At 34.7% G+C, this 16,769-nt stretch overlaps 1 protein-coding gene across 3 annotated transcripts in view; it reads right to left on the bottom strand.

Annotated features, from left to right (window-relative positions):
- The window catches only part of MANBA (mannosidase beta), a 120,344-nt gene that overhangs the window by 56,307 nt on the left and 47,268 nt on the right, over positions 1 to 16,769 (bottom strand). For all 3 annotated transcript variants that reach the window (XR_013766329.1, XM_079154683.1, XM_079154682.1), the window contains exons 8-9: positions 2,842 to 2,993; positions 876 to 993 (exon numbers count right to left, since the gene is read on the bottom strand). Coding sequence is in view for 2 of the 3 variants with exons in the window: in XM_079154683.1 (XP_079010809.1) it covers positions 876 to 993; positions 2,842 to 2,993 (270 nt within the window). In the remaining variant the exon portion in view is untranslated. The remainder of the gene's footprint in view (positions 1 to 875; positions 994 to 2,841; positions 2,994 to 16,769) is intronic.

Genomic DNA, 16,769 nt, shown 5'->3' with positions numbered 1-16,769 from the left:
GGTGATTACAGAATATTGTCATCAATATCATGATGATCAACATTATCATTATTATTATGTCCTACTCTTCTATGATATTCTATATATCTGATAACTGTATTATTAGAACTAAAACTATATAAAATTGGCCCTCCATATTTATGGATTCTACATCCATGGATTCAACCAACTGCCAATCAAAAATGTTCTAAAAAGAAACAAAAAAATCATATTTATACTGAACATGTACAGACTTTTTGTTTTGTCTTTATTCCCTAGCCAATATAATATAACAACTATTTATATAGCATCCACATTGTATTTGGTATTATAAGTAATCAGAGACATGCCAAAGTGTACAGGAGGATATGCACTGGTAATATACTGATACTCCACTACTTTATATATGGAACCTGGAGTATTTGTGGATTTCGGCATCCATAGGGTTCTAGAATCAATACCCACAGACGCCAAGGGATGACTGTATTTTCTTCACTTAACTTTCACCATTGCAAGATATGTACTTCCATAACAACATTGTTTTTATTATTTTGCTTCTCTCTGGGATCAAACAGAGCTCCTTAAATTATTTCAATATTTTATTTTATTTTATTAGGTATATCTATATACCACAAAGAAAATGTACATAGATATATATGTACATAGACATAACCAATATATAGAATACCTATTATTTTTAAATAGATAATCCTGATATTTGCCATCAACTATGGATCTGGGTTTACAAGATGTCATGTACTCCTTTGGCAAAAAATGGAACATCGCACCAGGCTTCAAAAAAAAAAGTAAAGAGCAATAAACATCACTCAGAACACTGGAAGACAAACTGAGGATAGAGTAACTTATCAATCTACAAAATGCCATCAACTACTCACCATTATTCCTAGTTCATCACAGAGTTCATAGAACTCATCCTGCTCATAAATGCCTCCTCCCCACACCCGGAGAACATTCATGTTAGCATCCACAACAGACTGCAAAAGGAGCCGTAACCTGGAGGAGAAACGGTAAAATGAATTCTCTTTAGACACTTGGGAATATTAAGAAAAAATTTTAAAAACATTTCAAATCTCTGTTAGAAAAACCACCTGAAAATTACAATGACTTGGATATAAATCTAATTAAAGAAAGTGAAGTAAAATATTTAATTATAGATAATATATAATATACATGTAACCACATAAAGCAAACAAACTTTGAAAAAGTATGGATGATATCTTTACTTTCTGTATTTTCAGTAATGTTATACTATTTTTAAAACTAATTTTTGTTTTGTATTTATTCCTAAGAAAATATAGTGTAAAACATAGAAAGTTTGCTTATTTTATATTGCAAACAATATTATATTATATTGCAATTCACCATTGCAAAAAAAATTTTTTTAATCAAAGTTTGAATATTTTTGTCTCACTCACCCTTATCTTTTTAAAAATTCCTTCAGCCCAACACTTTCTGCAGTAAATGTCCTTTCTACTTTATCCAATTCTTTTTCACTCCACCCTCAGGAAAATCTAGAACTTTACAGCCAACTGGAGTGCATGGCCCCTCCCTCCATCCCCAGAACACTGCTCAGGAATGAATTGGGAAACCAAAGAACAGGATTGCTCCCTAAGAACTCTGCTCTTGGGGAAGACATCCTGGAAAGGCTGACCAAAATTGGCCCAGCTGTGCTGAACAGAAAGGCCAAATCGGTAGGAGGAGAAAGGAAAAGATATGGCAAATTATCCCATGTTGCATCTGGAGGAGCATTTCATTGTCTTATGAAATCGAAAATAATACACACATTTTGGAATAAAAGGAAATTATTGTAAGTATTATAAAATTTAGGATTTAGTTACTAATGACATTTACATTCTAAACATCAAATAATATACCACAATGCATATTTATACATTTGCAAATATGTTGGGCTGTTATTTAACTTAAGGCAAAAAATGTATTTTTGTTTCACAAAGTTTATTTTCACTATCACGAAGATAGTTTATACAACCGATTAGGAAATATTGCTTTCTTCTCAAGTTCTATTCCCAAAATCTTCAGAAAAACACTCCAGATGTTTTCCTAGATGTAGAATTTTTACGACTTCGGTTTTCTTTTAAATAGTTGTATATTTGTACAATATGATGTTATGGGATACGTACGGAGAGCAAAAAGGCTACTATAGCAAAACAAATTAACATAGCCATCATTTCATATAGTCACCATTTTTCTTGTTTGTTTTTGTGCAAAGAGAAGCAAAAATATACTCATTTATCATGAGTCCCATGAATGGTCCAATTCTATTTCCCATGTTGTTCATCAGGTCTCCAGACTTGCTCCTCCCACATACCTGCAGCTTTGTGTCCCTGACCCCCAACCAAGATTTAGTTATTTTATTAAGGTAAAAGTAAAAGAATATATCTTAGCTCAAAAAGATAAGTATGGATTGCTATCTCTTAAAACCATTGTCAAAAATACTTAAGGTATTCTTTGAAGAACTGACCAAAAAAAACGTTAGATTTGATAATATGTTGTTGTTGTTGTTGTTTTTTTTCTGGGACTAACTACCCAAAATGTGAATCTGTAATTTTCTTGTTTATTCAGGGTAATAACCTAAAAGTTTTCTAAGAATTGGATGGCTATGGTAGTCTCAAATGGTTTAGCTGTAAGACCATCTATAGCTCAGGAGACTGAAATACATGGTTGAAAAAAAATCTGTCCTTTCTAAAGTTTCTATCATCCTGGAATTCTGTACTACCTCTTGGTTCTTCCACCGAGACTAAAAAAAGTAGAAATGAGTAACTCCTAAGCTTTCTGATACTGTTAATAAAAAAGGAACAAGAAAAGAATGCCAATACTTACAAGTCAGAAGTTACTCGATCCTGGAATGAATCTGCTGGGATCCAATTGGATCCTTTCAGAAATATGGGAATTCCATTAATTTTGAAGTAGAAACTTAGACCATGAGATCCTTTTATGGGCTCTTCCATAAGTTCTACTGTTCTAAAATAAACCTGTCATGAACATAATTAAATACTGAATATCAAATCAAACACATAAGCAAAATGTTTTTTGTTAAAAAAGGAAGCATGCTTCTTAAATGATTTCTAATGTAATCAGCAGATCTTAATATAAATTTCCCTATTTGCTACAAAGCAATTAATGTGGAAATAAAAATTTCAGAAAATATATTAGTCTTTTTTTATTTTCTCTTTTAAAAGAAAAATACAGAAACAAAGAGCAAAATATATTGTGATCTTCCTCATGGAATAGAATTTTATAATTACATAAGAAAAAAAGCAGCCAGGTGGCACACACCTGAAATCCCAGCAGCTTGAGAGGCTGAGACACAGGGAACCGAGAATTCAAAGCCAGCCTCAGCAATTTAACAAGGCCCTAAGCAACTCAGTGAGACCCTGTCTCTAAACCACAAAAAAGGGAGGGGGATGTGTGTGGTTCAATGGTTAAGCACCCCTGGGTTCAATCCCTGATACCAAAAATAAAAAATAAAAAAAAAAGAAAGAAAAGAAAAAAAAAAAAGAAGAAAATTTGAAGACAGCTTTTCAAAATTAAAACAAAAACAGATGCTTTTTCACAAAAGTAGAAGAAAATAAAATACCATCCATTAAACTAATACATCTTCAACTGAAAAACACATTCTCATTTCAGTGTTATTAAAATGTGCCTAAATGTGCATCTTGGAATCAAAGGGAAAAAAAGCCTAAGTACTTAATAATTTAACAACTTTCCAATCTTAATAGCACATTACTATAAACATTACTTTATTTAATGGGCAATTTAATCCTAACTAATTACCACATTAAACTCAATGTTTGACAGGGCTCTGGTATCTCAATTGGAGCTCTATGGGATATATTAATTGGAAGAAGATCTCATAGGAGGACACGCTTCAGTGCTATCATTGCTACAGGAGAGGAGAAGACAATTCCTCAGTCTAGTCAAGTTTTCCCAGTAGGCAAAGGTAACAAGACTTTTAAAAGTTCTGATATTCTCATCAAAATCTTTATTTTTATCAGTCATAAAATAGATCAAGGAATGAGTGACATTGCTGTACACCAATAAAGCCTAGCCTTGAATCAAAATTACACACTTCTCAAGTTAAAAAAAAATGTATTTCATGTAATGACAGTGTCTACATTAATTCATTCTTTTACTTTCTTACCTTTACCCTTATTTGGAAGATATGACAAAAGATATCAGAATTAACTTTATGAGAAGACACAGAAGCTGGCCTGGATGAGGAAAATCTTGACATGGAATTGCCATACCTGCTTTAGGGTGGTAAAGAAGGCACCATGATTTTTAGAGACCACTTTTTAATGGTGAGCTCGACTTTCTAGAAGAGTTCTTTAAGTGTGGTCTCTTAGGACCTTTCAGGGGTCCTGGGGCTCCAAATTATTGGAACAGTAAAGTTAAAACCCTATTTGCCTTTTTCCCTCTTATTCTTTCTTGAGTGTGAGTGGAATTTTCTAGGGATGATTGTTCTAGTCAACTTTTTCACTGTTATAACCAAAGACCTGACAAGAATGATTTTAGTGGAGGAAAAGCTTATTTAGGGGCTCACAGTTTCAGAGATCTCAGTTCAGCTCCATTGCTTAGGTGAGACAGAACACCATGACAAAAGGTATGGCAGAGGAAAGTGGCTCAGGACCTCACATCAAGAAGTAAAGAGAGAGATCCACTCTCCAAGGACAAATATATACCCCAAAGGCACACAGCTCCAGTGACCCACCTCCTTTAGCCACACCTCCCCTGCCTACAGTTACTACCCAGTTATTCCCTATCAGGGGATTAATGCACTGGTTAGGTTAAGGCTTTCCAAAGTCAATCATTTCACCTCTAAATTTCCTGCATTGTCTCATGAATGAGTTTTTGGGGTACACCTCATATCTAAACCATAACAATGATGTGAGATGACATCATAACTGGCAGCTAATGGATATATACATGTATATTCTATATGCTATATTTTGATTTTTCCTTTGTTTCTTTGGTGGTACTGGGGATTGAACCCAGGGCCTTGCACATGCTAGGCAAGCACTCTACCACTGAGCTACATCCTCAGCCCTATGTACTCTATCTGTAAAGCAGAGGTTTTGGGTTTGAAGAAGTGCTTTGTAAGAGATTAACTCAAGTTTATTCTCAGTACTTTTTCTAGCTCTCTTTCTAGCTCTCTTTGGTTATTTCTATTGTAATCTCTGTAAAATATCTCTACTGTTCAATAAATCTTTATTTTAAACCCCAAGGTTTCCCTTGTAACATTCACTGAAACATAAGACTGGGTCCTGTTTGTTAGTTTGATTCATAGTAATATTTTTAAGGGTTTTTTATCAAATATTAATTTTTAAATCAAAAATCATTTTAGAGTTTAGTAATATTTTATCTCATTCTAAAAGAAAATTGCATTACAATGTACTTTTTCCTAATCTAAGGATGAATTTTTAAAATAAGATTACAAGGTTTAAGCCAGGTGCAGTGGCACATACCTATAATCCCAGTGGCTTGGGGGCTGAGGCAGGAGGATTGAAAATTCAAAGCCAGCCTCAGCAACCTAGCAAGGCACTTAGGAATTCAGTGAGACCCTATCTCTAAATAAAATATATATATATATATATATATATATATATATATTTAAAAAGGGCTGGGAATGTGGCTCAGTGGTTAAGCACCCCTGGGTTCAATCCCCAGTACCAAAAAAATAATAATAATAATAGTAATTAGAAAGTTTAAATTCTCAACCTCCAACTCTACTGTCTACATCTAAAAGTGCTAAAAAAAAATGAAACTGACATGTAAGAGGGTCTTATGGGAGTGGGAGGAAATAATCTACTTTGAAGAAACTGGATAAAATTATAAATAACAAGTGAAATTATGACGATAGCTATCTTTCCAGTTACTTTATTGTGTCTTATGCAATGGACCATCTTTTTAAAACGCTTCTGGCACAGTTAAGATGTAGTCCTTTTGAGACCAAAGACTCAGGGGCTGGTGATGTGGCTCAGTGGTTAAACATTCCTGGGTTCAATCCTCGGGAAAGAAAATTAAAGGAAGGAAAGAAGGAAGGGAGGGAGGGAAGGATCAAATACCTTAAACTTAGACATGATAAGCTTTTTAAAAGTCAAATATTCTTTGTTCCACTTTTTCAAATCAGTGATGAAAAAGGCTCTGCAGTGTCTTAAAGAGTTACTGGTGCTGCCCTGGCTGAAGAATTACACCTGTCCAGTTGCTGAGTGTCCCCAGGATGAAGAGTCAGTGAAAGAAACCACAGCATCACCATTTCGCAATGACACAGTAATACATGCAATTAAAAGATTTAGTTATAATATGAAGACTGAAGTGATACTGGAAAAATCATACTTTTGCTTTATAAGAGGGTGAACCTCCTGATATTGATAAACTTGCTATTTTGCATGTATTTGTCTGTTATTGGCCCAGTAATCATCAAAGATATTTTATGTGCATTTTTGGCACCAAAGTACAAGAGGTGTTGAAATACTCAGAGTACTGGATTTAAAAAAAAAAAAACTCAAGGTTATAGTACAACTTCTGTGTTAGCATTTGCACACATATTACAAATGCACAGGGTAACACTGCAAGACCCTTCCAGAAATCGAAACAGTAGCTCCAAACTGTGCCAGTTGTCATTATTTCCTTCACATTCAAGCATTAAGAGAAAAAAGTGCCAGCATCGCTTCAGACAAAGCAGCAAAAAATTGTCAATTTTATTAAATATCAAGGCTGAGTACACATCATTTTAACATTCTGTGTGATGAAATGGGAAATAATACACAGGACAGACTTCTTGAGGAAAAGCATCTGAGACACTTTTTTAGTGAGCTGGATCAGCATCTCATTTACTAAACTCCATTTTTACTTGAAAGACAGACTCATCGATGAGCTGTGATTATTCTGACATGTATACCTAGCAGACATTTTCTTGAAAGAGTGAGTCTATCGCATCAAAGAAGACAACTGGCTATAATTGTGGACAGTGATAAAATTCAAACTTCCATGTAAAAAAGTAGGATTTAGAAAAACTTGTATCCATTACCCTAAGCTTGAGAGCATCTGATACTTAAAGATTTTCCAAGTGACATCAGGGGAGATATTAACAAATATGAATGTGATTCTGTAAAATGAAATCGTCTCACCATTTGGAAGACTTATAACTCTCAGGAAACCAACAATTTTAAAATAACCAATGTATTATATTACAGTGTCACACACAAGTAAGGAATCCATTAAAAAGTGCAAGATAGACCAATGGATTTTAATGTAACAGAATGAAAAGTTCATTCAAATGGCTTCAGAGTTGCAACCAACCTTAAAGAAACTACATGGGCTACAATTGTAGCTCAGAGGCAGAGCACTTGCCCAGCATGTATGAGGCACTGGGTTTGATCCTCGGTACCACATTAAAAAATAAATAAATAAAATAAAGGTATTGTGTCCATCTCCAACTAAAAAAAAGGTTAAAAAAAAAAAAGAAGAAGAAGAAAAGAAACTATCACTTGTTGCCAGTCACAGTCCTGTAACCCCAGTGGCTCAGGAGGCTGAGGCTGGAGGATCACAAGTTCAAAGTCAGTATCAACAATTTGGTGAGGTCCTAAGCAACTTAGCAAGACTATCTCAAAAAAAAAAAAAAAAAAAAAAAAGCCTCAGATGTGGTTCAGTGATAAAGTGGCCCAGGGTTCAATTCCCAGTACCAAAAACGAAACAAACAAACAAACAAAAATGACCACTTGTTAAGTTCTAGTATAATACCAAAGAATATCCATAATTATCTGAAAAGATTATTAAAGCACTCTTCCTTTTTACAAGTACATGTACTGTATAACGTCAGAGTCTCTTCATGTTTCAACCAAAAGAACATATTGAAAATTGAATGCAGATACAGATAAGAATTCAGTTGCCTTTATTAAAATATTAAAAAGAATAGCAAATACATAAAACAATGTCATTATTCACACCAATTTTTTATTTTGTAATTGTATTTATATTTCATAAAATAAGTCAGATAAACTAACATGTTATAATTTCTTGTGGTGGTTTTAGATGAATAATATTTAATTCTAAGTATAAATATTTACTATCATAAATAGCAATACACAGAGCCCACAGAAACACCAGTACATTGGGGTGCTCAATACTCCTTGGTGGGGGACGGTTACTGGGTAGAACCCAGGGCTCTTGACCACTGAATCACATTCCCAGTACTTTTAATTTTATCTTATTTTATTTCTTTATTTATTTTTGAGGCAAGGTCTCACCAAGTTGTTGAGGTTGGCTTGGAACTTGAGATCCTCCTGACTCGGCTTTCTGAGTTGCTAGGATTAGAGGTATGCACCACCATGCCTAGTTGCTCAATACTTTTTTGTGAGTGTAAAGTAGTTCTGAGTCCAAAATACTCTGAGAATCACTAATGTAGGAAAAAGAACTCATTTATTCCTTGCTGTCTAATTAATGCTACAAGTGGTATTAACTTTCAACATTTTTCTTTTATTTAGAAAAAGACATCTCTCCCAATTCCAGGACTCCAAAATTTTACATCCCAGGTCAAAGTAACCACTAAGCCACCTGCCTGAGCCTCAGAGGTAAAACAGTGATTACCAGCCACCTTGCCCCTGGGCATGACTTGACAGGCTGGTGCACCTGTAACAAGTGTCAGTATTCACCATGTCCTCTGGCAGTCTCCATAGGTAACATAAAAGCCCTCACTACAGGTAGTTCACTTCAGAGAAAATAATGGGCTCTGAAAACAGGCTTTTTAGAAAACACTCCTGAGTAATACACATTTGACCCAGAGTGTACACGCCATCCTCCTATGAGATGGAAAAAAATATAAACACTCCAACAAAGCAAATTACTGTCTAAAAATAGGTGGGAAAGGCATAAATATCTAAGATCCTAAAAAAAAAAAAAAAAAAAAAGTGTGAGTCAAGAAGTTTCGATTTTAAATTTTTTAACTTTCAAATTTTTCTATGCTAAAAATTTTGTTCGCTAGCTCCCCCAGATCTTTATAATAATTATTATTTGTAGTAATATTATTATTATTGGCTTCATAAAGATTTCATCTTTTAAACAGGATTGAGTGAAGAAAAAAAGAACACATTCTTTCAGATGGAGCTGGGATATCTTAAGCATAGGTCTTCAGGGGTGAGTGACTCATAAGTAGATACTGTACTCCTCTAATGTCTTTCTCTGGAAGACCACACAGATGAGGATGTAATAAATCATTGATTCATAAACCAAGCATTGCTCCTCAGCTATCTGTAATCAGGCTGTCAGTATCACTAGGTTTGCAAAAGAATAATTCTCTTCATAACAACAAAAAACACTTCTTTCTAAACACTGGCAAATGTTACAACTTCTAAAATCATTTCACACCTACTACCAAACATTTGGAGAGACAGTAAACATCAGGTTTGTCTCTGCTCTGAAAATGCTCAGTCATGCAGAAGTATGAGAAAACAGGCTCAGGGTCTCCACAAATAGCACTTGTCAAATTGGCCTGTGCAAGAGGACAGAAGTTCTTCGTGGTGCCCTTACCAAGAACACAACCAGAAGTTCACAGATTAGCACCGACATCAGCAGCACAGTCATCTGACATCCCTGAAGCCAGATGTGTATCTGACACCAAATGAAATCACTTTTTAACACACTCCTCTTCTATACAGTAAAATTGTTTTTAGAAGTAATACTGAAATGAAATGAATAATGATAATGGCCAGAAAACAAATACAGACAATAAAAACTGTCTTTAATTGAAATTTGTTTTGTATAATGATACCAATTTCTTTTTATAAAGTAAAACAGAGCCAGGCACAGTGGTGCACACTTATAATCCCAGCAGCTCTGGAGACTAAGCAACATTGAGACCCTGTCTCAGAATTAAAAAATAAAATAAAAAGGACTGGAGACGTGACTCGGTGGTGAAGTGCCACTAAGTTAAATCCCCAGAACCAAAAATAAACAAATACATAAAGTAAAATAAATGTTAACATATAAAAAAGAAAAAGTCTTAGATTCTTATTTTTATTCTATTAACATTTTTAAAGAAGAAATAACTTATCTACATAATGGTATTTTATAGTAATAAAAATAATATCTGCTATTTTGAGTTTTTTTTTATTTAAACAAGTGGGATACATGTTGTTTCTCTATTTGTACATGGAGTCAAGGCATAACATTTGTGTAATCATAAATTTACATAGGGTAATGTTGTTTGATTCATTCTGTTATTTTTTTCCCTTCCCCGCCACCCCTCCCACCCCTCTTTTCCCTCTATACAGTCCTTCCTTCCTCCATTCTTACCACCCTCCTTATCCCTAACCCTAAACCTAACCCTAACGCTAACCCTTCCTACCCCCCATTATATGTCCTCATCCGCTTATCAGCAAGATCATTTGTCCTTTAGTTTTTTGAGATTGGCTTATCTCACTTAGCATGATATTCTCCAATTTCACCCATTTGCCTGAAAATGCCATAATTTTATCATTCTTCATGGCTGAGTAATATTCCATTGTGTATATATATGCCACAGTTTCTTTATCCATTCATCAACTGAAGGGCATCTAGGTTGGTTACACAATCTGACTATGGTGAATTGAGCAGCTATGAACATTGATATGGCTGTATCTCTGTAGTGTGCTGATTTTAAGTCCTTTGGGTATAGGCTGAGGAGTGGGATAGCTGGGTCAAAAGGTGGTTCCATTCCAAGCTTTCTGAGGAATCTCCATACTGCTTCCGAGAGTGGCTGCACTAATTTGCAACCCCACCAGCAATGTATGAGTGGACCTTTTTCCCCACATCCTCGCCAACACCTATTGTTGCTTGTGTTCTTGATAATCGCCATTCTAATTGGGGTGAGATGAAATCTTAGGGTAGTTTTGATTTGCATTTCTCTTATTACTAGAGATGTTGAACATTTTTTCATATATCTGTTGATTGCTTGTATATCTTCTTCTGTGCAGTGTCTATTCATTTCCTTAGCCCATTTGTCGATTGGATTATTTGTATTCTTGGTGTAGAGTTTTTTGAGTTCTTTATAGATTCTGGAAATTAGTGCTCTATCTGAAGTATGAGTGGCAAAGATATTCTCACACTCTGTAGGCTCTCTCTTCACATTACTGATAGTTTCCTTTGCTGAGAGAAAGCTCTTTAGTTTGAATCTATCCCAGTTGTTGATTCTTGCTTTTATTTCTTGTGCTATGGGAATCCTGTTAAGGAAGTCTGATCCTAAGCCACCAAGTTGAAGATTTGGACCTACTTTTTCTTCTATAAGATGCAGGGTCTCTGGTCTGATTCCAAGGTCCTTAATCCATTTTGAGTTGAGTTTTGTGCACAGTGAGAGATATGGGTTTATTTTCATTCTGTTGCATATGGATTTCCAATTTTCCCAGCACCATTTGTTGAAGAGGCTATCTTTTCTCCATTGCATATTTTTGTCCCCTTTGTCTAGTATGAGAAAATTGTATTTATTTGGGTTTGCGTCTGTGTCCTCTATTCTGTACCATTGATCTACCTGTCTATTTTGGTACCAATACCATGCTGTTTTTGTTACTATTGCTTTGTAATAGAGTTGAAGATCTGGTATTGCGATACCCCCTGCTTCGCTCTTTCTACTGAGGATTGCTTTAGCTATTATTTTGAGTCTTAACTTCTAAAAACCTCTCAACAACCTTCTCAAAACTGATGTTCTTTGAATATTTATGTTCAATAAAGAGTGTAGTCAAAGCCAGGCATGGTGGCACATACATGTAATCCCAGCTACTTGGGAAGCTGAGGCAGGAGGAACACAAATTGGAAAGCAGCCTCAGCAACTTACCAAGAGCCTATCTCAAGGTCAAAGTAAAAATTTTTAAAAGGCCAGGGATGTAACTTAGTAGTAGACCATTTGCCTACCATGCACAAGTCCCTGCATTCAATACCCAGTATGGGGAAAAAAATTAATATATTTATGGCCAGAGTTGTCAGTCTATATTGTCATAGCGGATTAAAAAAAAAAAAAAAAAAAAAAAAAACCGTCATTGGTTTTTAACCTAAAAATACTCTTTCAAGTGAAATCAAAGATACACAAATATTTTGGAAAAGCATTCAACACAAAGAGTCATATAAATTCCACTTCACATTGAATTTCAAATAATGCAGTAGTATCCATGTCTTTGTTTTCTTTTTCTTTTTTTTTTTGGTGCTGGGGATCGAACCCAGGGCTTTGGACTTGCAAGGCAAGCACTCTACCAACCGAGCTATCTCCCCAGCCCTGTCTTTGTTTTCTTGAGATCTGCTCCAACTACTTACTAATGAGTCCGGAGTAAAAAATATTTCTATTTCTCCAATTTTTCTTCTGCAAAATCAGAGAAAATGACTGGATGGTAGTGAACTCAGATATTATTTGATCCTTTGACTTAGAACAAGTTCTTGGTGAAAATGGCTGGGGCATCCCTGTTTGGATTTTTTCTGGGCATGTATAGCCAGTATCATTTGTTATTTCTCCTGGCATTCATCTTCAAATTTTAACTTCTTTTTCTATGTAAATTCCCATTTCCTTATATCGTGTTGTTACACAGAAAAAATCAAAGAGCAATTAAAAGCTTGCTATTTCACTGTACATTATTTGAGGAAGAGTCTGGCTATTTATAAATATGTTTCTATCTGATTAATCTCTTCTAAAACTACACTAGGAAAAAAGATAATTCCAAAGAGAATGACTGTATATAGCAGAGAACAAAATCTGAGATAATTCACATGTCCATGTCTTCTTTGGACGGCACAGTACCTATACTTTAAAGTTGAGATTAACTCTTCAAAATTTTCTCATCTGTGCCCCAGCTTCACAATGAACATTCCATCTTGTCTAAGATGGAATTTTGAGACTTTGTATAGTTTTTTACATCTGTGAGGTGAGATTAAAAAGAATGAACAGGATTTTTCCAAAGTACTAAAAAAGTGTCACACATAAAGAAATATTTCCAAGCAAATTATTCAAGGTTTAGAGAATGATTTCCAGGAGGTGGAGATTGATTTCTTTGATTTTTGCAAAAACTTCACTGAGAATCTTGACCATATATGCAGCATCTTTTATCTTGGACATGCAGAGGTTTATGAAACAATGATCAAGTTATTTGAAGATACCCTCTGTAAGTTCAGCAGCAGTCTTTCCAGAAATGCAAGTATTTCTTTGTTTCAACTTGACTATCTTCTATATGGACCTATCTGATCAACTTGTATGTTGGATCTCTATATCTCTCTAGTGAAGTAAAAAAGTATTCAAAGATATGCTTTTTTTTTTTTTTTACTATCTGTCCCAACAAAAGTATCCCACTAATAGCATGTTTTACTTTTATTTTTTCTTTAATTTTAAAGCAATTAACAAATATAAAAAAGTAATTTCAATTGTAAAGATACTATTAAAACTGGACTATTCCATGTGAACTAAAATATACAAAAAAGTTATGTATTACAAAAAAATTACATATTACCCCCACAGTTTACATTTTTCCTTTTATAAATTTTTTAATATTAAAGAGACTCCAAAAAAGAGTTCAAAGTAACTCTCACTGAGTTTCTTCTTGTTTATGATCACTGTGATTTCTAACTTTTTTTAAATGCAAAAATATGTACTAAGGTGTTATAGTTTGTATATGTGATGTCCCCCCAAAAGCTCATGTAGTAATGCAGGAATATTCAGAGGTGAATGGTTAGATTACAAGAGCTGAAACCTTATCAGTGGATTATAATAATTTGAATGGAATACTGGGTGCTAATTGTAGGCAGGTCAGAGGTGACTGAAGGAAGTCAGTCACTGAAGGCATGCCCTTGGGGATTATATTTTGTCCCTGGCTCCTCACCTGCTCACTCATTCTCTGCTGCCCAACTTCCACGAGCTGCACAACTTTCCACTATCACACCCTTTAGCCATGACGTTCTGCTTTGTCTCAGACCCAGAGCAATGGAGTTAGCTGATCACGGACTGAACCTCTGAAACCGTGAACCCCAAATAAACTGCTCCTCCTTTAAGTTTTTCTTGTCAGGCATTTTGGTCACAATGACAAAAAGCTGACTAATATAAAGGCAAGGGCTGGAGACATGAACTGTGTTCCAAGCAAACTCAAACAAACTGTTATAAACTTTGCTTTCAAAACAACTATATGAAAAGGAGTCTATTTGCCTGGGCACAACTGCATGACTTAGAGTTCTCCAAATTAACTTTCATGTAGAATATAACATTTATCAAATGATTAATAATAGAAATGTGCTGAATCAAAACCTACATATATATTATGAAAATTCAAGAGTAACCACACACATATGTACAACTTGAACCAATGAAAGATTTGAAGGGACTATCACTGGCATTGTTTAGAACTACTAATACATAATAATAATAATCCATGTGAAACTGTAGTTTATATGAAATGTGCCCATTTCATGCCTACACCTAGGGTGAACTGCTATTATGGCCCACTCTGAGAAAGACAGTGCCTACAGCCATTTTGGAAATCCTTAAACTTTTGTCAGGGAGAGGATGAAGGAAGGTGTACTGTGTTGCACAGTACAGCTCCAAAATTCATGTTCACCCCAAAATTCAAAATGAGACCTTATTTAGAAATAGCATATCTGCAGGTAAAATTAGTTTAGTTAGAAGGGAGTCATATCAGGCTCTAACCCAATGGCTGGTGACCTTATGAGAAAAGAAAAGGGCCTTAGGATGACAGAGACAGATTAGAGTGAGGTTTCTACAAATCAAGGAATGCCGAGGATTGCTGGCAATGACAAGAAGCAGGAAGAGGTAAGAAAGGATGCTCCCTAGTCTTTAGAAGGGACACGGCTCTGCCAAAACCTTGGATTTGAACTTCCAACCTACGGAACTACAAAAGAACAAATTCTTGTTGTTTAAAGCTAACCTGTTTGTTATAATTTGTTCTGACAGCCCTAGGAAGCTAACATGAAAGGAGACATACTTCACAGTTTCTGCAAACTCTCAGTATGGAAACACACCTTGATTATTATGAATTCCATCTCATCTGGCTTCTGGATTCTAAAGATCTTTAGAGAGTCCAGAGTAGCACTTAGAAAGAAAAAAGGGAAAATTCCACTAGTGTTATGTTCTCTTTCTGCCCTATGGAAATTGAAAAGATAAAAATGGGAATTTAAGTGATAAAGAATGAAGTGGAAAAAAAATTTTAAAGAAAAAGAATAAATCTCAATTTTTTTCCTAATTATAATGCCAGTTGGCAATATTTTACTTCTTCTGACTTGGGAATTGAGAAATACAAGTTCTAACATTGTGAAACACATTATTACATTACTTTATTTACTTTCTTATAACAAATTAATCAAAGAATCTTGATACCAGGAATGAGTATAAATAGCAACTGCCCTCTGTTGCTTTTAGCAAAATGAATTATGTTATATAGGGAATACTTGGAAGACTCGTGAAATAAGCTATGGTAAAGACAAATATCAATGAATATATTTTCTATTTTTCCAGAAAGGCAAACCATAATTGTCATTCAAAAACATTTATGCTACTAACACACATTTCCTAGTCAATCCAGTGTGATCCATTAGTAGGATAAAACAATTTATCTAGGCACAAAGTGGCAAAACCAGGCAGTGACTGGGCACTTTTTATTTCATCTACCCCATCTCCCATTCCCACTAACATACAAAGCTTTCTCTTTTGCTAAAAAATCAACTTGGCTTTCCAAACTAATAAAGTTGACTTTCCTAGGCTCACATTCTAAGGTTCCCTCATACAATGATGGGTTTGGCAGAATTTATGATATCCCAAAACTCATGTTTTATTTTATTATTTATAATGTTTAAAGTACAGGTTGATTTTTTTTCCTCATATTAGTTTTTTTCAAGCTTAAACTACTTACTCCAGAGTCACTTTGTCTTAAGTCCTTTCCTGTTGCTATAAGAAAATACCTGCAACTGGGTAATTTAGAAAGAATATAGGTTTATTAAGTTCATGGTTCTGAAGGCTAGGAAGTCTAAGATAGCACTTGAATCTGGTCAGCTGGAAGAGACTTTTCACTTGGTGGAGGGTATCACAGAATGCTACTTCTTTTTTGTTTTTATTTTTTCAATGCTAGGGACCAATACCAGGGCCTTGCACATACTAGTTAATTACTCTACCACTGAGCTATACCCCAAGCTCTCTGTCTCTTAGACAGTTAATTTCAATTTAGCCAGCCACAACACAATACTACTGCATGGTCCTGTGTAATGAGCAAAAATAAGCCAGTGCTTGATGTCAGAATAGTGGGTCACTGGAAGGAGGGGCAGCAATGATTGTGGAGGCTCACAAAGAGGAACTTTTGAGGAGCGCATACTGTTCTATTTCTTTTTTAATTTTTTTTTATTTGTTCTAATTGGTCTATTCTATTTCTTGATTGTGGTGAAGGTTACGTAAGTGCTTATTTTCTGATAACACATTAAACTTATCAGCTATGTTCTGTGTATTTCTCTGTATATGTGTTATATTTTACAATGAATAAAACATAAAAAGGAATTTTTGTCATACCCATTAGAGAAAGGCTAAAAAAAAAATAATAATAAGACTAAGAAACCCTAGCCAGGATATAGACACTGAAGGTAAAGATGCAGATGCTGGTTTGCTGAAACACAGGCAAATCTGAAATATCCAAAAGATTTGGAAGTTTGATTGGTGAGAAATTGAAAAAGAACCTATCTGAAAAGAAACAAAAGTAAGCTAGATATCTTGCTTTTACCAAATCTGGCATTAATATATACATTTT

This window comes from Sciurus vulgaris, assembly GCF_902686455.1.
Source record: "Sciurus vulgaris genome assembly, chromosome: 9".
In the NCBI taxonomy this organism is placed as follows: Eukaryota; Metazoa; Chordata; class Mammalia; order Rodentia; family Sciuridae; genus Sciurus; species Sciurus vulgaris.
Note: the sequence above shows the minus strand (reverse complement) of the source record. Positions and strands in the feature narration are given on the sequence as shown.